The following is a 23175-nucleotide window of genomic DNA, read 5'->3' as shown; positions in this document are numbered from 1 at the left end:
CAGCATTATGCTCGGAGATACACAGGTGGACACAATTATCCCCATGCAGTTTACGCGGATATAGTCCATCTCAGGGATCTTTTAAGTAAGCAAACAACTGACTGATGCCTGAAACTGCTAACAGATGAACACAATAGACAACAGATAAAGATGTGCTATGTGGCCTGTGATGGCAGTGTTAAAATGAAATATTAGACAAGGTATTATCTATGGGAGTTTGAGCAGTTCACTCTTCATGAATTGGGCAGCATCCAGACTGCACAAGGAAAGGAGCTCTGCCGAGAGTGGAAAAGGGAAATTTATGTAAGGCAAATATGGAAGCAATCGTGAAAGCAAGGACTGATGTTAAATTTCCATTTTACTATAGGAGGGTCTTACAAAACTCGGAACAGATACATATTGTTTAGTATGGTGTGACCATTCTGATAAGGTATCTTTCCTGGACCAAAACTTATTTATTACCAGGGTTGCTTATCTGCAATTCTGTAGGGTGTGTTCCATTTTCTTGGAAAGACCCTGCAGGTCAATTGTTTTTGTCTCCTGGAAAATCCTTTCTTGGAAAGGGGTCCCTCCTGGCAATATCCGGTGCAGACAACCATTATATTTTACTTAGCAGCTTGAGGAAGAGCAAAAGAAATAATCAAGGAAAATTTTATGAAGGACACAGAGGGGTTTTTTTGTTTTGTTTTAATGCACAGAGACCTTTTCTCTCACTTCTAGGTCCTAGGACTTTAGAATCTGGAGCTTGAACGTAATCTGGAGTGTGCAGATTGTAGGAGTCAAGGTTATATTTACAGATGGACTTTGAGGGGCAAAAACATGCACCTGTATTTTTATTAAATTCCATATTCACAATCAGCGTTCAGCTTCCAGCCCAGAGATTGGGCTTAGGGCTTGTGGCGGGATCAGCAGTAGGAGGGGGGAAAATACCACCAGACCAAAGGGACAGACCAACTCAATACTTTTAGAATACAGAGGAAGTAAGCAGGAAAAAAAGAGACAGAGTAGAAAGCTGCTTCATCCGTTCTTCCTCAGGAGTCTGAGTGTGAGAAGAAGTATGGATATTAAGGGGTGGGGATCTGTAATAGTTTTCCATGGCCACATAGCAAATTACCACAAACCCAGTGACTTAAAGCAACACAGGTTTATTATTTCATAGTTTCTGTAGGTCAGAAATCCAGCATGGCATGGATCCTCTGTTTAGGATTGCACACAACTGAAGTTAAGGTGTCAGCCGGGCTGGGCTCTTTATCTGGAGGTTTAGGAAAGAATTCACTTCCAGTCTCATTTAGGTTATTGGCAGCATTCAGTTCTTTTTGGTTGTAGGACTGGAATACTTACTTCCTAGACATGTGACTCCTTCATCTTCAAGCCAACAGCAGCATGGAAAATTCTTCTTATACTTTGTTGTTGTTGTTTTTTTAAGATTTTTATTTTTTAAAATTTATTTCTCTCCCCTTCCTCACCCCCCCCCCAGTCCCCCTGTTGTCTGCTCTCTGTGTCCATTTGCTGTGTGTTCTTCTTTGTCCACTTCTGTTGTTGTCAGTGGCACAAGAATCTGTTTCTTTTTGTTGCATCATCTTGCTGTGTCTGCTCTCCATGTGTGCAGCGCCATTCCTGGGCAGGCTGAACTTTCTTTCGCACTGGGCGGCTCTCCTTATGGGGCGCACTCCTAGCACATGGAGTTCTCCTACGCGGGGGACACCCCTGCATGGCATGGCACTCCTTGAGCGCATCAGCACTGCACGTGGGCCTGCTCCACACGGGTCAAGGAGGCCCGGGGTTTGAACCGCGGACCTCCCCTGTGGTAGACGCATGTCCTATTCACTGGGCCAAGTCCACTTCCCAAATTCTTCTTATATTTTGAATCTCTAACTTCTCCTTCTGCCATATCTCTTCTACCTCCAGGCAGCAAAAGTTCTCTGCTTTTAAATGTTCAAGTAATTAGACTGAGCCTACCTGAATAATGCAAGATAATCTTCCTGTTTAAAACTCCATAATCTTAATTACATCTGCAAAGTCCAAGTTTCCAGGATGTGGATATATTTGGGGGGCCATTCTGCTACCACAGGGTCTGTGGTGGGAGACCAGGCATAGAATAAAAGCCACCATAAAATAACCAAAACAAGTCACCATCATAAATAATTTTAAATGACTATTTCATGAGACTTGTTAGTGTCTCTAAACATCTGCTCAGGGAGGGAGACAGGAACTGAACGTGTAATAAATGAAAAAGAAACTTCTATTTGGTCAGATCTCTTTCTGGACAAAATAGTCTTTTTAGGAGTGCATTGATTTTGCCCAATTTTTGCCCAATTTGCCCATTTATGTGTCTTCTATTTTCCTCTGGAAGTTTTATGGACTTGGCTATTACATTTTGGTGCATGACCACTTCAAGTTGATTTTTGTGTATGATGTGAAAGGTCACAGCTCTTTCTTCTTCTTCTTCTTTTTTTAAAAAATAGACAGCCAGTTGTTCTAACAAAATTTTTTGAAGAGACTATCCTTTACCCACTGAATTACTGTGGCATCTTTCTTTGTGGATCTTTTTCTGGATTCTATCCTGTTCCCTTGATGTCTGTATCTATTCTTGTTTTTCTTTTTTTTTAAGATTTATTTTATTTATTTATCTCCCCTCCCTCCCCCCATTGTCTGCTCTCTGTGTCCATTCACTGTGTGTTCTTCTGCATCCACTTGCATTATTAGTGGCACCAGGAAACTGCATCTCTTTTTTGTTGCACAATCTTGCTGTGTCAGCTCTCCATGTGTGCAGTGCCACTCCTGGGCAGGCTGTGCTTTCTCTCACGTGGGGTGGCTCTCCTTGCAGGGTGCACTCTTGCACGTGGAGCACCCCTATGCGGGGGCACCCCTGCATAACATGGCACCCCTTGTGTGTGGCAGCACTGCACATGGACCAGTTCACTACACGGGTCAGGAGACCCTGAGTATCAAACCCTGGAACCTCTATGTGGTAGGCAGACCCTCTATCCGTTGAGCCATGTCCGCTTCTCTATATCTATTCCTATAGCAACATCCCCTTTCTTGATTTGTGTAGCTTTATAGTAAGCCTTGAAATCATATTTTGAAGAAATCCCTACTTTATTTTTCTTCTTCAAAATTGCCTTTACTCTTTTATGACCTTTGTATTCCCATACACATTTTAAAATCAGCTTGCTAATTTCTACAATGAAGCCTGACAGGATTTTGATTGGGATTGCCATGAACCTAGATCAATTTGTGGAGAACAGAAAATTTAACAATGCTGAGATCCAGGAACATGATATACCTACTTATTTGGATCTTTAAAAAATTCTATATCAATGTTTTCAAGTTTCTAGTGTGCAAATATTAAACATATTTTAAATTTATTATTTCATGTTTTTGATACTTGTTTTAATTTCCTGACAGAAAAAACAAATACCATGCAACATGTTGGCTTAACAACAGGAATTGATTGGCTCATAGTTTCAGAGGCTAGAAAGCATCGTTTCCCCAGGGCCAGTATCTTCTGGCTGGCTGGCAATTTTTAGTGTTTCTTGGTGAGATGATTTAAAGCTGCATGTACCCCCCCCCCAAAAAAAAAACAAATTTATTCCATTCCTGTGAGTGTAAACTCATTGTAAGTAGGACCTTTTGATGAGGTTACTTCAGTTAAGATGTGGCCCAGCCCAGTCACGATGGTTCTTAATCCTATTACTTGAATCCTTACAGGAAAAATGAAAAGCAGACAGACAGAGCAAAAGCCACAGGAGGCAAGAAGCTGAACCTAGAAGAGAAGAGAGATACCAGGAGACACCACCATGTGCATTGCCATGTGACGAGCTAAGGCATGAGTATCACTGGCAGTCAGCCCCAGAACATCACAGTCTTTGGGGAGAAAGCATTGTCTTGATGACACCTTGATTTGGATTTTCTTTCAGCCTCAAAATGGTAAACTAATAAATACCAGTTGTTTAAGTTCACCCATTTTATGGTAAATTGGCTTGAGCAGCCTAAGAAGCTAAAATACTTGGCTTGTCTGCCATAGAGCAATGCACATGGCAGTGTTTTCTCCTTCCCTTCCAGGTTCTGTTGATTTCTAGCTTCTGGCAGCTCCCCATGGCTTCCATTTTCTGTGTCCAATGTTCTTTGCCTATAAGGGCTTCAGCCACCTTGGATTAAGGCCCACCCTCATTCAGTTTGGGCATACCTTAACTAATAACATCTTCAAAGGTCTTATTTTCAAATGGATTCACACACACAGGACCACGGCTTTGGACCTGAACATGCCTTTTGTGGAGGACATGATTCAATCCTCAACAAGACTCTTTTAACTTTTAAAATTTTCTTCTGTGATTCTTTGTTGCTGGTATATAGAAATGCAATTCAGTTTTGGGTATACAAGTCCATTATATCAAAAATTTATTTCAAATATTTGCTCCTAACCTAGGGCTAATCTTAAAAGTGTCATTCAAAGTGCATAATCTTTTAATTTTGATGAAGTCTAGTTTATCAATATTTTCTCCTCCCCCCTCCCATAGATGGCTCCCTTGTCTACTTGTTGTTTTTGCTCATTGTCTGCTTGTTGTCTGTTTTTTCTTTAGGAGGCACTTGGAACCGAACACGGGACCTCCCATGTGGGAGGTGGGTACTCAACTGCTCGAGCCACATCAGGTCCACTATTTTTTTACTTTTTATTATTTTTTTAAAAATTTTAAAAAAGATACATAGACTATACAAATGTCATAAAAAATATAGGGGATTCCCATTTGTGCTGCTCTCCACTCCTCCCACATTTTCCCCCATTAACAACATCCTTCATTAGTGAGGTACATTCAATGCAACCGATGAACACATTCTGGAGCATTGCCACTAAGCATGGATTAAAGTTTACGTTGTAGTTTATATTCTCTCCCACCCAATTCTGTAGGTTATAGCAAAATTTATAATGGCCTGTATTTGTCATTGCAATGTCATTCCGGACAATTCCCAAGTCCCAAAAATGACCTGTTTTTCCCTCTCCCTGCCCTCAGAACCCCCAGTGGCCAATGCCTCCACATCAATGATATAATTTCTTCCATTTCTAGAATCACAATAAGTCTACAGTAGAATACCATAAGTCTACTTTAGTCCATCATTCATTCCCCAATCCTGAGGATTCTACAATGGTGATGTTCAGTCCACATCTAATTGAGAGGGGGCTGTGATCCCATAGGGCTAATGGATGGGACTCTCTTGCTTGCAGTTGTAGACTCTCAGTTCATTGGTACAGTAGTTGTTCATCATCACCTTCATGTTAGTTGTCCTGGGCAAGACCAATGAAGTGGAGAGTAAGTATTGCAACTCCGTTGAGATTCAGGGTCCAGCTGGCACATGGACAGCCCAAAGTTAAGTCTCTTGGCTGTACCTACCAACTCTAGGACTAACTATAGGTTCCAATAGAAGGACAGAAGAGCCATATGTAGGGAAACCACAACTGAATCCAACTCTGTCACTCTGGGGAGCATAAACTCCAAAGTAGGGCCCACTGGTGGCAACAAACTCCTGAGCTGCCCGTCCTGATATAGTATCTGGATGTCTCGAGGGCCCTCACGAGTCCCACTATTTGGGGTAGTATCTACTTTGGCAGTCAAAGAGATCCTGCTGAGATGCCTATAAATGTAACCTCTGGAATGACCTCCCGACTCACTTTGAAGTCCCTTAGCCACATAAACTCATTTGTCTTTACCTTTCTCCCCTTTGGGTCAAGGTCTTTTTCCAGTTGCACAATATTTTCTTTCATGGATCATGCTATTGCTGTCACATCTTAGAAAGCTTGGTTAATCCAAGGTCACAAAGACATTCTCCTAACTTTTCTTCTAGAATTTTTATAGTTTTAGATTTTACAATTAAGTTTGATTTATTTTGCATACAATACAAGGAAGGCAACAAAGTTCATTTTGTGGCACATAGATACCTAATCATGTCAGCATCATTACATTACCTCTGTAACTTTGTAAAAAATCAGGGTCAGGAAGCAAATGTGGCTCAAGCAATTGAGCTCCTGCCTGCCACTTGAGAGGTCCCTGGTTCAGTTCCCAGTGCCTCCTAAAGAAGACAGAGAGCTGGTGCAACAGGTAGGTGCAGCAAGCTGATGCAACAAGAGACACAAGAAGAAAAACACAATGAGAGATACAACAAAGCAGGATACGGAGGTGACTCAAGTGATTAGGCTCCTCCTTCCCACATCGGAAGTCTTGGGTTCAGTTCCCAGTGCCTCCTAAAGAAATAAGGAAGATGAACAGACACAGCAAGTGTATATCAGCCAAAGGGTGCTGAGCCAAAGTACCAGATATCTGTTGGCTTTTATAACGGGTATTTATTTGGAGTAGAAGCTTACAGTTACAAGGCCCTAAAGAGTCCAAGTCAAGGTACCATCAGAGGTACTTTCTCACCAAAGATGACTGCCTATATCTGCAAAGGTTCAGCCTTCTTCTTTCCTTTTAAGGCTCTGTGGTCCCAGCTTCTTCTGATCTCAGCTGTAGGCAGGCATAGGGCTTGTCTTTCTTCCCAGGGCTCATTTCTTTCCTGATCTGGTCTCTTCACAAGGTCAGCTGTAAATTATCAAGTGAATGGCTCAGCTCTCTGGGGCCCCATGATCAAAGTTCTCTCCTCTGCTGTGTCTATGGAGCTCTCTCTTCCAAGTATCTTCTCTGGTGTTCTCCCTGATTGAGTGTCCGTTTATATAGCCCAAGAAGGGTGGGGACACAACCCAGAGCCATGCCCTACTGATGTGGTTGAATCAAAGGCCCTGAATTGATTTAATTAAAGAAACTTAAAACCTTTGAATTTAAATCAAAGGGTGTCACACCCAGAGGAACAGACCAGTTTATAAACATAATCTATATCTCTTTTTGGAATTCATAAATAATATCAAACTGCCACAATCAGCTACCTTAAAAGACTAGATTATCACAAATATCAATCTGTTTTGAAAAAATCAATTTATGACCAAAATTCACCATTCAATTATACACAAGGATTGTCCACTGATTGTTCTTAAGTTTCTTAAGGATCACTTGCCTATGAGTGTCCTTGAAAGGAGAGCATTCACAGATCGTGGGTTTAAGAGTCTAGAGAGGGTGGTGGACTTGGCCCAGTTGTTAGGGCATCTGTCTACCACATGGGAGGTCCACAGTTCAAACCCCAGGCTTCCTTGACCCGTGTGGAGCTGGCCCAAGTGCAGTGCTGATGCGCCCAAGGATGCCGTGCCACACAGGGATGTTCCCACGTAGGGGAGCCCCACACGCAAGGAGTGCGCCCTGTAAGGAGAGCCACCCAGTGCGAAAGAAAGTGCAGCCTGCCCAGGAATGGTGCCGCACACACAGAGAGCTGACACAACATGATGATGCAACAAAAAGAAACACAGATTCCCCTGTCACTGACAACAACAGAAGCGGACAAAGAAGACAGCAGCAAATAGACAAAGAGAACAGATAACCAGGGGGGAAGGGGAGATAAATAAATAAATAAATAAATCTTAAAAAAAAAAGTCTAGAGACCTCCCTAGGTCCTTCCCGCTAGCCCTTTGCTTGCCTATAAAATGGGCATGGGAAGGGAAGGAGAGGGCAGTGGGTGCTACCACTCAGGGTCTTTCTATCTCCAAGACCCTAAAGAAAAACATGAGTTTGTACTTGAGGCATGATGGCCTTTTTCTCTGCATCTTTTTTTCTCCCCCATCTCATCTCTCTCCTTCTCCACTTCAACTACTAGCAACTTCATCCTAGATGCTTTCCTAAAAGCAGGGAGAACAATTATCAGAAAAATCCAGGTGATGAGCTATCGAACAATAGTTCCAGCAATAAGATCCATATACCTCAACATGGATCAATCTCAACATTAGAACTGTGAAAAAAAGCAAGTTGCAGAATGAAAAACATTGCAGGAGAGCATTAATGCAAAATTTAAATGAACACTAGTGTTACTACAAATTATTTAGGGAGATGCATGATTAAAGAAAAGGGCCTTAAGGAATCTTGCAAATTTTTCATCAAAGGTCACCTCTAGCGGAGGGAAAAAGTATGATTAGATAGAATTAAAAGGAGGTTTGAATTGTACCCATAATTTTTTATGAAAAAATAATTGCTACAAAAAGGAAAAATTGGCCCAAATCAAACAAGACAGTATGTTTTTAGACATAATGCTATTGCACATTTAACAGACTGCAGTATAGCGTAAACATAACTTTTATATGTACAGGGAAACCAAAGAAATTTGTGTCCTCACTTTATTGTGATATTCACTTTATTTTAGTGGTCTGGAACCAAACCTGCAATATTTCTGAAGTATGCCTGTATACAACCTAAAATTTAATTTTTATCCACTTTCAAATAAATGATTCAATGGTGTTAATTACATTCCCAATATTGTGCCTCCAGTTTTGGTAACAGTACTATCCATTACCAAAACTTTTCCATCACTTCAATTAAGTATTAACTGTCCATTCCCTACCACCTGTCTCCTGATAAACTGTATTATAGTTCTTAACTCTATGACTTTGCATATTTTAATACTTCATATAATTAAGATCATATAATACTTTTCCTTTAGTGTGTGTTTTATTTTGTTCAAAATGTCTTCAGTGTACAGCAATGTAGCATGCATCAAAATTCATTCCTTTATATAGCTGAATATATTCCATTGTATGCATATATCATATGTGGTGGTTTGGAACTGTATAGATCCCAGAAAATCATGTTCTTAAAGCTAATCCAGGGAAGCATACTTGGCTCAACTGATAGAGCATCTGCCTACCATATGGGAGGCCCAGGGTTCAAACCCAGGGTGTCCTGACCCGTGTGGTGAGCTGGCCTATTTACAGTGCTGATGTGTGCAAGGAGTGCCGTGCCATGCAGGGGTGCCCCCTGCATAGGGGAGCCCCATGTGCAAGGACAGTGCCCCTCAGGGATAGCAACCCTGTGCAAAAAAAGTGCAGCCTGCCCAGGTGTGGCACCGCATACACGGAAAGCTGATGCAGCAAGATGATGCAACAAAAAGAGACACAGAGCTGATGCAGCAGTATGATGCAACGAAAAGAGACACAGATTCCCAGTGCCGCTGACAAGAAAGCAAGATGCAGAAGAACACACAATGAATGGACAGTGAGCAGACAATGGGGGGGGGGGAGGGGAAGGGAGGAGAGAAAAAAATTAAAAATCCTTAAAAAATAAGAAAATAAAAAAATAAAGCTAGTCCATTCCTGTAGGTGTAAACTTATTGTAAATAAGACATTTTGAAGAGGTTACTTCAGTTAAGGGATGGCCCAGAGTGGGTCTTAATCCTCTTACTGGAGTCCTTTATAAGAGAATGAAATTCAGACAAAGAGAGAGAAAACCACAGAAGAAGCTGCAAGCAATGAAACCCAGAAGAGAAGGGAGAGACCACCAGATGCTGCCTTACCATGTGCCTTGCCATGTGGCAGAGGAGTCAAGGATAGCCAGCAGCCAGTCTTTGGGAAGAAATCATTGTATCAGATTGTATTTTATAAAAATGATCACAGCAGAATTTTGGGGGTCCATTTGCTCTGCCAGAACCTTGCCTCTCCACAGTCAAGATGTGGACTCTATTTCTCCTTTTCTTGGTTATGGGTAGGCCTTTGTGATTGCCTCAACAAATAGAACAGGATCGATGTGGTTGACTTGTGAGGCTTGGTCATAAAAAGAAGGAGGCCTTTATCCTGACTTTGCTCTCTCTTGGTATGGCCACCCTAGAAACCCAGTGAGGAAACAAAGAAGCCATGTGGAAAGGTCATTTGTATGCTTTCTGGCCACAGTCCCAATGGAGGGTCAACCCAGCAGCGAACATCAACTACCAGACATATGAGTAAGACTTTAGATAATTCCGAACTCTGTATTTCAGACCACCTGATCTAAAGCCTAGGGTACAAAGATGAACTGTCCCCACTGGCCCAAATTACAGCTTTGGGTACAAAATAAATGCTATTGTTATGTTAAGCCACAATTTGCTGTTGTGGTCAATTGTATAAAAATAGAATGCTAGAACATATATTGGTAGCTGGACGCAGAGTGCTACCATTACAGAAACCCAAAACTATGTAAGAGCATCACTGGGAATGGATGGTGGGCAGAAGCTGGTAGGACATTGTTAATGAATGCCTGAAGAGTATAAAAGGGATCATTAGCAGAAGTCTAGGAGTTCAGCTCAGCATCTAAGGCCAACTGCATCATTTTGAAGGGTAGTCTGCTTTACATGTTGGCAAACCTCAGAGTCATTTTGTCTGGCATCACTTTATTTTTTTTTTTTTAAGATTTATTTATTTATTTCTCTCCCCCACCCCCCACCCCTCCACCCCTCCACCCTCACTCCCCACCCCCCCACCCCACCCCACCCCTCCACCCCTCCACCCCTCCCCACCCCACCCCACCCCACCCCAGTTGTCTGTTCTCTGTGTCTATTTGTTACATGTTCTTCTTTGTCCACTTCTGTTGTTGTCAGCAGCACGGGAATCTGTGTTTCTTTTTGTTGCGTCATCTTGTGTGTCAGTCCTCCGTGTGTGTGGCACCATTCCTGGGCAGGCTGCACTTTCTTTTGCGCTGGGCGGCTCTCCTTATAGGGTGCACTCCTTGCACATGGGGCTCCCCTACGTGGGGACACCCCTGAGTGGCAGGGCACTCCTTGTGCATATCAGCACTGCGTGTGGGCCAGCTCCACACGGGTCAAGGAGGGCCGGGGTTTGAACCGTGGACTTCCCATGTGGTAGACAGATGCCCTAACCACTGGGCCAAGTCTGCTTCCTGGCATCACTTTAGATTATCTAATTACTATCTCCAAGGTAGAGGTTAAATTTCTATGAGGAATTATGACCAGGCCTCATAACTGGTCTTCTTTAATTTCAGCAGGAAATTATATCCTATGTGTGCATAGGACTCCTAGAAAGAAAGTGCTATGAATCATATTAGGTATAAACTAAGGCACTCTGGTGTCTTTGATAATGTATAAGTTATAGGGTATAGACTGGGCCAAAGTTTTGTTGGTGTAGTATGCTGTCCTTAATAGAACACAGAAGCATCTTTCTCACAATAACTATTATGGCCTTACATTAATAGTTTTGTGCATAAATCCTGGTAATAGTCTCCTGCATTTCTTAGCTGCATTTGTATTCCTTTCATTTTGCTCTCTAGTGTGTTGCAGCAGGGCCAAAATAGGAATTCACCTTTATATCTTCTTTTATAAACAGGCATTACTTCCATCTAGTGTTATTCTGTAATGTCTCATCATGCCTAGGGGTATGGTGATCAGATTTGAGGTAGTAGCAAACCTAGTCATCATCGAGTTGAGGGATGACAGATCCAGAAATTTGTTAAATCTATAACAGTAGCAAAAGAAAAAGAAAAAGCAGAAAGAAGAAACATTCAAGAGTGTTCTGCCTTTCCTTAAACAGGAGTTCATGGGGAATCATGAGTAAAAGGATAAGACCAAGAAAAAATATGGTGGCATTCAGGCCATTGTCCTGAGTCAAGGCCATCCATGCCCAGCAACCACTTAGGAGTTCCCAATAATAATTAGATTAAGATTACCAGTAGTTAAGTTGAAGATGGAAATCACATAATCATCTCAATTGTCACAGAAAAGGCATTTAACAAAATCCAACATCCTTTCATGATAAAAAAAAAAAACTTTCAGAAAAAATAGAAATGGAAGGTAACCTCCTCAACATGATAAGGGCATATATGAAAAAATCACAGCTAACATTAAACTCAATGATGAAAGACTGAAAGCCATACCACTGAGGACAGGAAGAAGAAAAAGATGCTCACTTGCACCATTTTATTAGGAATATTTGCTAGAGTACTCAGGCAAGAAAAAGAAATAAAATCCATCCAATTTGGAAAGAGTAAAACTATCTCTATTCTTAGATGACACAATCCTTTATATTGAAAATCTCAGAGGCCACCCACATATATAAAAACTACTAGAGCTAATAAATTCAGCAAAGTCAAAGGCTACAAGATTAACAGACACGAATCCATTGTTTTTCTATATACCAGCAAAGAATATTCTGAGAAGGAAATTAAAACAAAAACAAAAACAATTCCATTCACAATAGTTCCTAAAAGAATAAAGTACCTAGAAATAAATTTAACATGAAGGTTGACTTGTACACTGAAAACTATAAAACACTGCTGACCTAATAAAAGACCTAAATAAATGGCAAGGCATCCTAAGCTCATTGATAAGAAGATTCACTATTATTAAGATGCCAGTATTACCCAAAGCAATCTACAGATTCAACACACTACCTCTCAAAATCCTAACAGCCTTTTGGCAGAAATGGAAAAGCCGATTCTACATGACTGACCAGATGTTCTGATTACCAACTGCAGTTTTTTTGCATAGTACACAAACCCAAAGAGAAACGTCTTACTCTGCCAGTCTTTACTTTTAAGTGGAAGACCAAATAGGTCATTAGCCCAAGGTCCATTAAAAAATACAACAGGGAAGCGGACTTGGCTCAGTGGATAGGGCGTCCGTCTACCACATGGGAGGTCTGCAGTTCAAACCCCAGGCCTCCTTGACCTGTGTGGAGCTGGCCCACGAGCAGTGCTGATGCGCCCAAGGAGTGCCCTGCCACGCAGGGTGTCCCCTGTGTAGGGGAGCCCTGTGCATAAGGAGTGCGCCCCGTAAAGAGAGCCACCCAGTGCAAAAGAAAGTGCAGCCTGCCCAGGAATGGCGCAGCACACACAGAGAGCTGACATACAAGATGACACAACAAAAAGAAACACAGATTCCCGAGCCGCTGACAACAACAGAAGCGGACAAAGAAGAACATGCAGCAAATGGACACAGAGAGTAGACAATGGGGGGTGGGTTGGGGTGGGAAGGGGAGAGAAATAAATAAAAAATAAATCTTAAAAAAATATATATATAACAGGTTCATCAAGCTGAGTATTAGTCAGAGCTATGAAAATGGCTTTTAAGTTCTTCACATTTCTGAGTATAGCAAGAAGCTGTATAAAATGATGCTTCCCACCAAACTGAGAGGGATACATAGGCCCAAAGAACAACTTGGACAAATCCAATTTGGTAAGTAAATGAGCGTTTTTATTAGGGGGAATACATGGGGTCCTTGTCCTCAGTAGCAGGAGGAGAGACAACAATTCCAAGCTCAATCGTCTGCACTTGCTGCAAAACGAGAGGGGTCTTTTATAGTACATGTCTATGTGCATTTGGGGAAGGCACATAAGGGGGAGCAAGACTTTTACAGAATGCAGTGGTACAAGATTTACAGATCAATTACAAGTTCACAACCAGTTCCTGAGGCTTGCCTTTTAACTATTTAGGAATGCAATGTTGCTGTGACTGGAAGGGGAAAGAACTGGAAGGGTCAGGGGAGAAAATGCAAAGTTATATATGCCACATTCTCAATGAGTGAAGTGACTATATCTGCTTTTGATTCTGCACAGCTGACACTGAAGGTGAGCAGCTGTAGCAGAGTGGCTGTCTCCCTTTCATGGCAAATGGGGATGACACGAAGGTCAGCTCAATTACACTCAACAAGGCCTATTTAGTGAGGCATATACTGTCTAGAGAAAAGACAGCAGTTTTTTCTTGACTGCCAGAGGGACTGAGTATTATGAATCTACTCACATATCCCCAAGAAACTTTACTTAGAAATAGGTCCCTAAATTTGGGGGTTGGCGAGAATAGGTTTTCAGCCATCTTTGTGGGCAGAAGTATGATAATGGCCTTAGTAAGGACCATTGATGTTGAAGCTTTTGACATGCCAACCAACAGATTCTCATCTATTTAGGAATCAGAGAGAAGCACTCTGATTCCGAATATCATCTATTTGGAATCAGAGAGAAGCACTTGCACTAAATCTTGACCCACCCACTGGTGGAAAATGGCAGGGGAATTTGTCTCATTAACACTTTACTCCCTGTAGCTCTGCCCTGAATGAATTTCCCATTACTTTATGAGCATTCATAGTACGAGCATACAACACCTCACCCAAAAGGTCAGTTAATTTTTTTTCCCTTTTCAGTGTGAATTTTACTCAAACACTATCTGGAGCACAGAAGAGTGGTGGAGGCTAGCCAGCAGAGGTTTGCTGGAGCATCAGAGGAGCATTTATTTGACTTTGCCAACAGGATGCCTTCTCCTTCCCTGTGCATCTTTCAGTTGTCTGCAGAGAACCTGGGCTCTGAGGCTTGCTCTTTCTGCCCCCTTATATGCTCCTGCTTAGCCCTATAGTCCTCATCACCTTCAGTCCTGTGCCTAGCATCCTCTTCCCTCATGGTAAAATGACTTGCATTCGACATAGATGGAAAAATTTGAGTAACTGTGGGTATAACATCTTTCAGTGAGTTCCGAGAGTACTGGATGGAATTATCGAACCTGAGGGTGGTTTTGATTATGCTTGAACTTGCAACTGGTGTCAGAAGTAGGGTGGCCTTGGGGACCCACAAACTTTGCAGTTGGTGACAGAACTGAGGGCAGTCTCTTACAGATTGTTTCTCAAATTCTACAGCATGTATGTTCATGGAGTATATTGGTCTGTAGTTTCTTTTCTTGTAATGTCACTGTCTGGTTTGATTTTAGAGAATGATTTCCAAAATAAAATGAGCAGCAGTCTTTCCACTATTTTCTCAAAAACTTTGTCTAGCATAGCTATTTTTTCCTTCTTGAATATTTGATAGAACTTATTAGTGAAGCTATCTGGGCTTGTCATTTTCTTTGTGAGAAAGCTTTTAATTAGAAACTCAAATAATTTTGGAGATGTATAGCTACTCAGATTTTCTATTTCTTCATATGTTAGCTTTGCTAACTTGTCATTTTCAAAGAATTTACTTATTTTATATAAGCAGTCAAACATACTGCATTAGGTTGGCATACATATGTGAATAATACCCCAGTTTAATGCCTATTGGATCTGTATTGATGTTCCTTTTTCATTCATATTGTGGGTAATATATGTCTCACTGTTTAATAAATTAAATCACATAAAGGAGTTATATTTCAAAACGATGTTAACTGAATTCAAATTTAGTTAATTCAATCTAATAAAATTTATTTTAATTTAGTAGATAAAGGTGATTTTGAATTAAAATTTAAATGTGATAAATTAAATTATAATAAATAAAACCTAAATTGAAATTAAATAATGCATGACATTAAATTTAATAAATTAGCACTAAAACATATTATATCAAATTAAATTTAATAAATAAAAATTAAATTGTTAAATTAAACTTGAGTACATTTAAATTAAACATTGGATATATTCCTTTAACTTTATTTGCATACATCAAATGGCCATTAAATTAAAGTTGAATTATATAAAATTCATTAATTGATGTTCAAATAAATCTAAGTACATAACCGAAACATAATTAAAACAGCTAATAAATTAAATGAAAAAATAAATTTGTTAGATTAAATTGTTAATTAAAATAAATTGCAATCAGATAAAGAGTAATTCAAAATTAAATAATAAGTAAAAATGAGGCAAGTCTTATGCTGGAGCTGAAGGTCTGTTATGGATAAAAATTGCTTTTGGAAAGGAAATCCCAGAGCCCATATTGTGACCCCTATATCTTGATGTCTGTGACTGTGTGGAGGGAGCTGTAAGGAAATGTGTATGAAAAATGAAAAAAAAAAAAAACCTGTCCTTCTGAGCCATGAGCCACAGAATCTGTCAGTAGCAACTCATCATGTCCAGAGCCAAGAAATCCAGAAAAACGAAGGCAAAAATTTAAATTTTCCCTAGATCCCTCTTCTCAAGCAGAAATAAGGTAGAGCTTGTTTGTGATGGTGAGGCTATTGTGTCAACTCGACCAGGTAACTGTGCTCAGTTGTTTGGTTAAGAAAGCACTGGGCTAACTGTAATACAAGGGCTTAATGGACTTTATTTATTAATTAATTTTGGTTCAGAAACCCGGGACTAATGGACTTTAGTCACCATTGACTTTACTGCAGTAAATCATATACTGCTGGTTATAATTACATCAGTCAGATTGCCATCAGCAATGAGTGATGCTTAACCTAATCAGCTGAATGCCTTAAAATGGGACGTGATTCCAACATTGAGAGAGAATTTCCCAGTTCGTCTTTGGACAGCCAACATCTCCCAGAACTCATCAAAAACCTTACTGGACTTTCATTGCAGCCCCTGGGTGCAGCCAGACTGAAGAACCTGGACTTGTGCATTCCCACGGCTGCATGATAGACTCTTACAGAATTGCATACTATCCACAAGATATCTCTTGTTAATTCTGTTTCCCTAGAGAACCCTAATACAATGTCCTTCCCAACTTTGCAAGTGAACTTATACATTGAAAGCCAGCCAGTCCCAAAATCCGCATCCAGTGCAGGGAGGGTGGAGGGGCTGCTATTTTGTATCCCAGTTGCTCTCCATGGTCACCCAATTTAGCTCTATTTAACAAATGTGTTGACTTCTAGCCCTCTGACATGTACAATTTTTTTTTTTTTTACAAATTATTGTACATAATTTTAAACGAAAAAATTAAAAAATAAACTTTATAGAAGAGGCCACTGGAACACCTTCATGAAACAAGTGAATCGAGATGGACATGCCAGGAACAAGACAAATCTACACTAAACGGTGTGGGGTGGCGGGGAGGAGGATTTGGTGAAGTCTGCAACTTCAAAAATCTACTTCAGGGGCGGCCACTTCTTACCAGGGCCCCCTGCCACCATTCTTTATGGTCCTCCCTCACTGCTCATGACAGATCCTGAGCTGAGGGGTGAGACTGTTCCTGCTAAGAGTGCAAAGAGCCCGAGGCTAAACAGTGCCTGGCTTGTCTGAGGAACAGTAAGACGTAGAAGTGAGAGGGGGATGGTGGTGTGGCCGGTGAAGTCGGAGAAATAACAGAGGAGACTGGTTTCTTTCGCAGAGCCAGGCACAGGGTCTGGCAGCTCTCTCTTAAAGTACGTGCAAGGTAAAGTGATTGAATGGAGCCATGAATGAATGGCATAATCCTGGAAGCGTTTCAGAAGAGCCACTTTACCTGAGAACTTCCTGCAAAATAAACTGCCCTTGTACGGAATCGACTGCCAAGATGGCGAAAGGTGCCCGCGCCCTTTGGGCGCTGCCATGTTGCTTGCGAACATAAAATACCGCTCACTTACGGAATCAAACTTCAAGATGGCTCTATCTGCCTACAGGTCGCACAATAGGTGCGGCCATCTTTCCTATTAATATTTATGCGTATCCGCGGCTGCCGTACGAAAGCGAACGACAAGGTGGCGGCGCCTACGAGAAACCCGAGATACAGGCGCCGCCATGATTCTTGCGGACGTATGTACCCGGCGACTATACGGACTCGATAGTCAAGATGGCGGCGCCTGAGAAGCATTTTGGGCTCTAGACTGGAGGCTGGCTTGTTTGCCGCGAACCCGCCCCACGGGGCCTGCGCAATAGCGGTACGGTGCCTGGTAGGAGCGACGAAAAGCGGAAGTGGTTGTGGGCGCCTTTGCAACGGCCCGGGACGCTGTGGAGTGTTCTGTGCAGGTTCGTGGGTGGCTGGCCAGAGTCGCGAGGGCTACGCCAGGAACTGAGCTATGGTGAGTACGGGATCCCGGGAAGGGTTCGGCGGGAAGATTGGTAAAGTTGGTAATGGTGAAGATTGGTAAAGTTGGTAATGGTGGGGCGCGTCGGCATGGGGGTCTGTGGTGAGCCATAACGTGGGTCTGTGGGCAGAATGATGGTGGTTCCGTGGGGGAACCGTGATGGGGGTTTCTGTGGCAGAGTGGTGAGGAGTTTGTGATGAGCCGTGTTGATGATCTGTAGTGAGCCGTGATGAGAAGTCTCAGGTGAACCGTGTCAAGGGGTATGGTGATGGGGGCATGGGTTCTGTGGATAATCTGTGAGGAACTGTGATAGGGTGACCGGAGAACAGTGATGAGGGATCTGCGGGGTAAATCATGGGGTGTCTTTGACGATCTGTTATGGGGCTTTGTGGGAAAACATGATGGAGAAAGTGTGTGGTAAGTGATAGAATGTTTATGGTGAGCCCTTATGAGGCTCTGTGCATAGAATGATAGGGTGTCAGTGGAGTGAGTGGTGAGGAGTTTAAGGCAGAGTGATGGGGGATTTATAAGCAGAGTAATGGGTGTCGGGATGAGTGATGGGTGGCCCTTCTGGGGACCACAGTGGGAGAATTATGGGGAGTCATGATGGGAAGTCTGTGGGCAGAGTGATGGGGATCTGTCTTGATCCATTGTGGAGCTACAATGGGAAGATGTGGCACCACGATGGAGGTTCTCTGAGGAGCCATGATGGGGTCCCACAGGAGGGAGATGGTTCAGATCCAGAGCAACCAGATGCTGGGGAGGACAGCAAGTCAGAGAACGGGGAGAATGCACCCATCTACTGCATCTGCCGCAAGCCAGACATCAACTGCTTCATGATGTGAGCCAGGGAGAGGTGGGTGGGACTGACACCTGTTGAGTTTGCGTGAGACCAATGGACCAGGCCCTCATTTCTCCACTACCCTCTGCAGTGGATGTGACAATTGCAATGAGTGGTTCCATGGGGACTGCATCCGGATCACTGAGAAGATGGCCAAAGCCATCCGGGAGTGGTACTGTCGAGAGTGCCGAGGTGAGGGGGTTGGGGATGGACAGGCAGCTGGGGCCACAAGGGGGGAGGAGGAAGAGGAGGAGTAAATGAACTATAATGTTGGGGGGTGCGGGGCACAGGGAGTAATGATGATGTAGCAGAGTGATTATGGGTCTGTGGTGAGTTGCAATGGGGTGTCCGTTGTAAGCCATGACGGGAGGGTCTGACAGAGGTCTCTTCCTTGAAGCAGAGGAACAGGGCAGATGGGTGGGATGGAAATAGAAGGAAAAAGAAGGAAGAGTTCTGGGACCATCCAAACCTCCCCAATGCCTACTGGCCCTAGCCCTGCCCTCCACCTCACAGAGAAAAACCCCAAGCTGGAGATCCGATACCGGCACAAGAAGTCACGGGAGCGGGACGGCAGTGAGCGTGATGGCAGTGAGCCCCGGGATGAGGGTGGAGGGCGTAAGAGGCCTGCCCCGGATCCGGACCTGCAGCGTCGGGCGGGGTCTGGGACAGGGGTCGGGGCCATGCTTGCTCGGGGCTCTGCTTCGCCCCACAAAGCCTCTCCACAGGCCTTGGTGGCCACACCCAGCCAGGTGAGTGGCTGCGATGGTTGGGATGGGTAAGGTGGTCCCATCCCAGGTCCTGCCTCTGTTGCTGATGCCTGTTCTGGGCACTTCCCCCCAGCATCACCAACAGCAGCAGCAGATCAAACGGTCAGCACGCATGTGTGGTGAGTGTGAGGCATGCCGACGCACTGAGGACTGTGGCCACTGTGACTTCTGCCGGGACATGAAGAAGTTTGGGGGCCCCAATAAGATCCGGCAGAAGTGCCGGCTGCGCCAGTGCCAACTGCGGGCCCGGGTGAGCATGGGTGAGGCTGGGTGAAGTCAGTTGGGATGGGGACAGTGTGTTCAGGAGACTAGGCAAGGGTGGGCCAGGTAGGGTGGGGCCTGGTTGTATCCAGGCAAGTGGGAAGGGGCTTGGCATGTCCGGATTGATGGGACACGACCAAGTGTTCTGGGCTGGTAGAAGAGCCCCCCAGTCCTGGGTATGTTTGAATGGACAGGTGGGACCAGGTGATCAGGCTGTCAGGGCAGGTGGGACAGGGCTGAGCATGCCCTGGTGGGTGGGGTGGGACCAGGTATATCTGAGGAGGCAAGGCAGAGCTAGGTGCTTGGGACAGGCACTTGTGGGAGGGGGCTAGGGCGGGGCCGCCCCCTATCCACTTGGGGCTGACCTGGGCCTTCCTCCTGCCGGCACAGGAATCGTACAAGTACTTCCCTACCTCGGTGAGTCCAGCCCCCCAGGGTGGGGCGGGGCATGCGGGCAGGGTGGTCAGGGCCAGTCCTGAGATTCTGCCCCGCAGCTCTCGCCGGTGACGCCCTCAGAATCCTTGCCAAGGCCCCGCCGGGCAATGCCCATCCAACAGCAGCCACAGCCATCACAGAAGCTGGGGCGCATCCGTGAGGATGAGGGAGCAGTGGTGTCATCAGCAGTCAAGGAGCCACCTGAGGCTACAGCCACGCCTGAGCCACTCTCTGACGAGGACCTGCCACTGGACCCTGACCTGTACCAGGACTTTTGTGCAGGGGCCTTTGATGACCATGGCCTGGTGAGCAGGCAGGAATGTCCTGTAATGTAGAGTGTAGGTTACAAAAGCAGAGAATATCCTTAATGAGGAGAGAGGCGGAGGGCATGGAAGGCTGACTTGGGAAATGAGTAGGTGGGGTTGTTGTGAGTGGGGCAGATGGGTCACTTCCTGTCCCCGCTCACAGCCCTGGATGAGCGATACAGAGGAGTCCCCATTCCTGGACCCTGCGCTGCGGAAGAGGGCAGTGAAAGTGAAGCACGTGAAGCGCCGGGAGAAGAAATCTGAGAAGAAGGTGATGGATCAGGTTGAGTGGGGTGCAGGAAGGCAGCGATCAAGGGCTGAATGGGGCAAGAGTCAGAAAAAGGGTGGAATGGAGGGGGAGGCAGGTGTCCGGAGCTGACTTCAACTTCACCCTGTCCTCACCTGGCTTGCCCCACAGAAGGAGGAGAGATACAAGCGGCACCGGCAGAAGCAGAAGCATAAGGACAAATGGAAACACCCCGAGCGGCTAGATGCTAAGGACCCTGCATCATTACCACAGTGCCTGGGGCCTGGTTGTGTACGCCCAGCCCAGCCTGGCTCCAAGTATTGCTCAGATGACTGTGGCATGAAGTTGGCAGCCAAGTAAGTCATCCCTGGGGGGTTTCAAAGGGATCGGGTATTATCGGAGCCATCTGTATGTTAACCAATGAGTCACCTATCCACCACTCAGTCAAACGACTACCTGCCCATCCATCTACTCAGTTGTCCATCTATCCACACACCGCCATTCAGTCACCTTTCCATGTTGTCCTCCTTTGATCACCACCCCACTCACTACTCATCTTGTTGCTGGCTGCCTTTCCTGCCTGCATCCCACCTCCTGCCTCCCTGCAGCCGCATCTATGAGATCCTGCCTCAGCGTATCCAGCAGTGGCAGCAGAGCCCCTGCATTGCTGAGGAGCATGGCAAGAAACTGCTCGAACGCATTCGCCGGGAGCAGCAGAGTGCCCGCACCCGCCTTCAGGAAATGGAGCGCCGATTCCACGAGCTTGAGGCCATCATTCTACGTGCCAAGCAGCAGGCTGTGCGTGAGGATGAGGAGGTGAGCAAGTGTGGGCACAGCAGGGCAAGAGCTCAGCATCTGGTCTTGCCTGGCCTCATCATTCTTTCCTCTCCATGCAGAGCAATGAGGGTGACAGTGACGATACAGACCTGCAGATTTTCTGTGTCTCCTGTGGGCACCCCATCAACCCACGTGTTGCCTTGCGCCACATGGAGCGCTGCTACGCCAAGGTCAGGGTGTCAGCCTGAGGGGGCGGATGGTGAGGGAACATCAGTGGGCCCTTGGGGGATGCAATCTGTTGTCTGGGTATTGTCTTGAGAAGGCGTGCAGCACACATCCACAGTTTCCTCCATTTGTGCTCATCCCTCTAGTATGAAAGCCAGACGTCTTTTGGGTCCATGTACCCCACACGCATTGAGGGGTAAGTGTGCATGCCACTTGAAATAGAGAGGGGTTATGGTTGGAGTCAGAAGTGGATTGTGGGTGGAGGTGGGGCAAGATGTGGGCATGGGCAAGGTTAGGTGGTGCCCTCCTTCTCTCCCTTCACCACTTCCTCTCTGCTGCAAACCCCCAGGGCCACGCGGCTCTTTTGTGATGTCTACAATCCTCAGAGCAAGACGTATTGTAAGCGGCTCCAGGTGCTGTGCCCTGAGCACTCGCGGGACCCCAAAGTAAGGTTCCCTTCATCTTCCCCTATTCTTCCCCTGCCTCTCTGTCCCACATTCATCCTTTCTTTCCTGACTTCCCCAGCTTCCTTCCCTTTTTCCTGTTGACCACCTTCCATTCTACCCATTCCTCCCACTCTTGCCCACTTCATCACCCTTCAATTTTCCTTTCCTCTGCCTTCTTATCTCTATTCCTAACCTTTCCCCTGTGTTATCATCTTTCATTCTTCCCCATCTTCCCAGACCACCCTCCCTTTCTGCTTTTCTCACTGACCTTCATTCATCTTCTCTCTGCTTGACTTCCCTCCTCCCTGGAGCACTTTCTATTCTACTTTGTATAGTGATTGTTCCCTGCCTCTTCTTTCTCCTTTCCTACCCTTTTCACTTCTACTCCATTCTTTCCTACTTCCTGCATGACTACTTTTCATTCCTTCTCTCCTATCTCTATCCACTCCCCATTCTTGCCTACCTCCTTGCCTCACCACCCTCCACCCCCAATCCTGGTCTCCCTGCAGGTGCCAGCCGATGAAGTGTGTGGGTGCCCCCTTGTACGTGATGTCTTTGAGCTCACAGGTGAATTCTGCCGCCTACCCAAGCGTCAGTGCAACCGCCATTATTGCTGGGAGAAGTTACGGCGTGCTGAAGTGGACCTGGAGCGTGTGCGCGTGGTAGGTTTTGGTACTGGATGTGGCCAGGGACAGGCTGGGCTTCAGGAGCCCCTTTTCATGGCTCCATCATCTTCCTTGGCAGTGGTACAAGCTAGATGAGCTGTTTGAGCAGGAGCGCAATGTGCGTACAGCCATGACAAACCGGGCAGGGTTGCTGGCCCTGATGCTGCACCAAACGATCCAGCATGACCCACTCACTACCGACCTGCGTTCCAGTGCTGACCGCTGAGCCTCACCTGCCCAGGCCCCCTCACACTGCTTTCCAGGCAGGGGAGCCACCCTGAATTCTCCATGTGTCTGTTCCTTCACTCATCTGTTTCTACAAGGGTCTGTGACTTTCTCCTTGTGCTCATCTGCCATTTGACTGCCCATTTGCCCTTAACAGAGGGTCTCAGTGTTTCCCCATGGACCTGTTTATTCCTCTTGTCTCCGTCCTTTGTGCCTGGGTGGGACCATGGAGTCTGCCCACCTTATCCTCCGTCTTCACTGGGTTTTGTTAATAAAAATTGGAAGAACCAAGGAAGAGAAATTCTGATGACTTCCCAACTGGTCTCTGGCTGTAACTGCATTCCCCAATCCCTGAGAAGGTAGGCACACCTGTGTACTCAGGAGGGGCTGCAGTACAAATGTAGTGAGCA

General features: G+C 45.0%; 1 protein-coding gene across 3 annotated transcripts; it reads left to right on the top strand.

Moving 5' to 3' along the window:
* The first annotated feature begins 17211 nt into the window (after positions 1–17211).
* Positions 17212–23056, top strand: CXXC1 (CXXC finger protein 1). Of its 3 annotated transcripts, none has more exons than XM_058277728.2 (15): positions 17212–17565; positions 18294–18412; positions 18504–18604; positions 18926–19161; positions 19253–19429; positions 19831–19857; positions 19935–20180; positions 20344–20451; positions 20599–20783; positions 21036–21243; positions 21324–21434; positions 21576–21625; positions 21779–21875; positions 22385–22537; positions 22620–23056. In XM_058277728.2, exons 1-15 carry the CDS (start codon positions 17563–17565, stop codon positions 22764–22766), a joined length of 1968 nt encoding a protein of 655 aa, XP_058133711.1. In that variant the 5' UTR covers positions 17212–17562; the 3' UTR covers positions 22767–23056. The 3 variants fall into 3 exon arrangements, with proteins under 3 accessions (XP_058133711.1, XP_058133710.1, XP_058133714.1); XM_058277727.2 differs by having other exon boundaries at positions 17447–17565; positions 20344–20463; XM_058277731.2 differs by having other exon boundaries at positions 17448–17565; positions 18906–19161; positions 20344–20463.
* The last annotated feature ends 119 nt before the right edge of the window (positions 23057–23175 follow it).

Source organism: Dasypus novemcinctus, chromosome 16 (genome assembly GCF_030445035.2).
Source record: "Dasypus novemcinctus isolate mDasNov1 chromosome 16, mDasNov1.1.hap2, whole genome shotgun sequence".
Taxonomy (NCBI): domain Eukaryota; kingdom Metazoa; phylum Chordata; class Mammalia; order Cingulata; family Dasypodidae; genus Dasypus; species Dasypus novemcinctus.
This window is presented reverse-complemented; position numbering and strand designations above follow the sequence as displayed.

Bases quoted from the DNA above. Each gene is read 5' to 3' on its own strand.
- CXXC1 (XM_058277727.2), top strand. The intron at 20,784-21,035 runs GTAAGTCATCCC...GCCTCCCTGCAG, and splicing joins GGCATGAAGTTGGCAGCCAA to CCGCATCTATGAGATCCTGC. The intron at 21,626-21,778 runs GTAAGTGTGCAT...GCAAACCCCCAG, and splicing joins TACCCCACACGCATTGAGGG to GGCCACGCGGCTCTTTTGTG.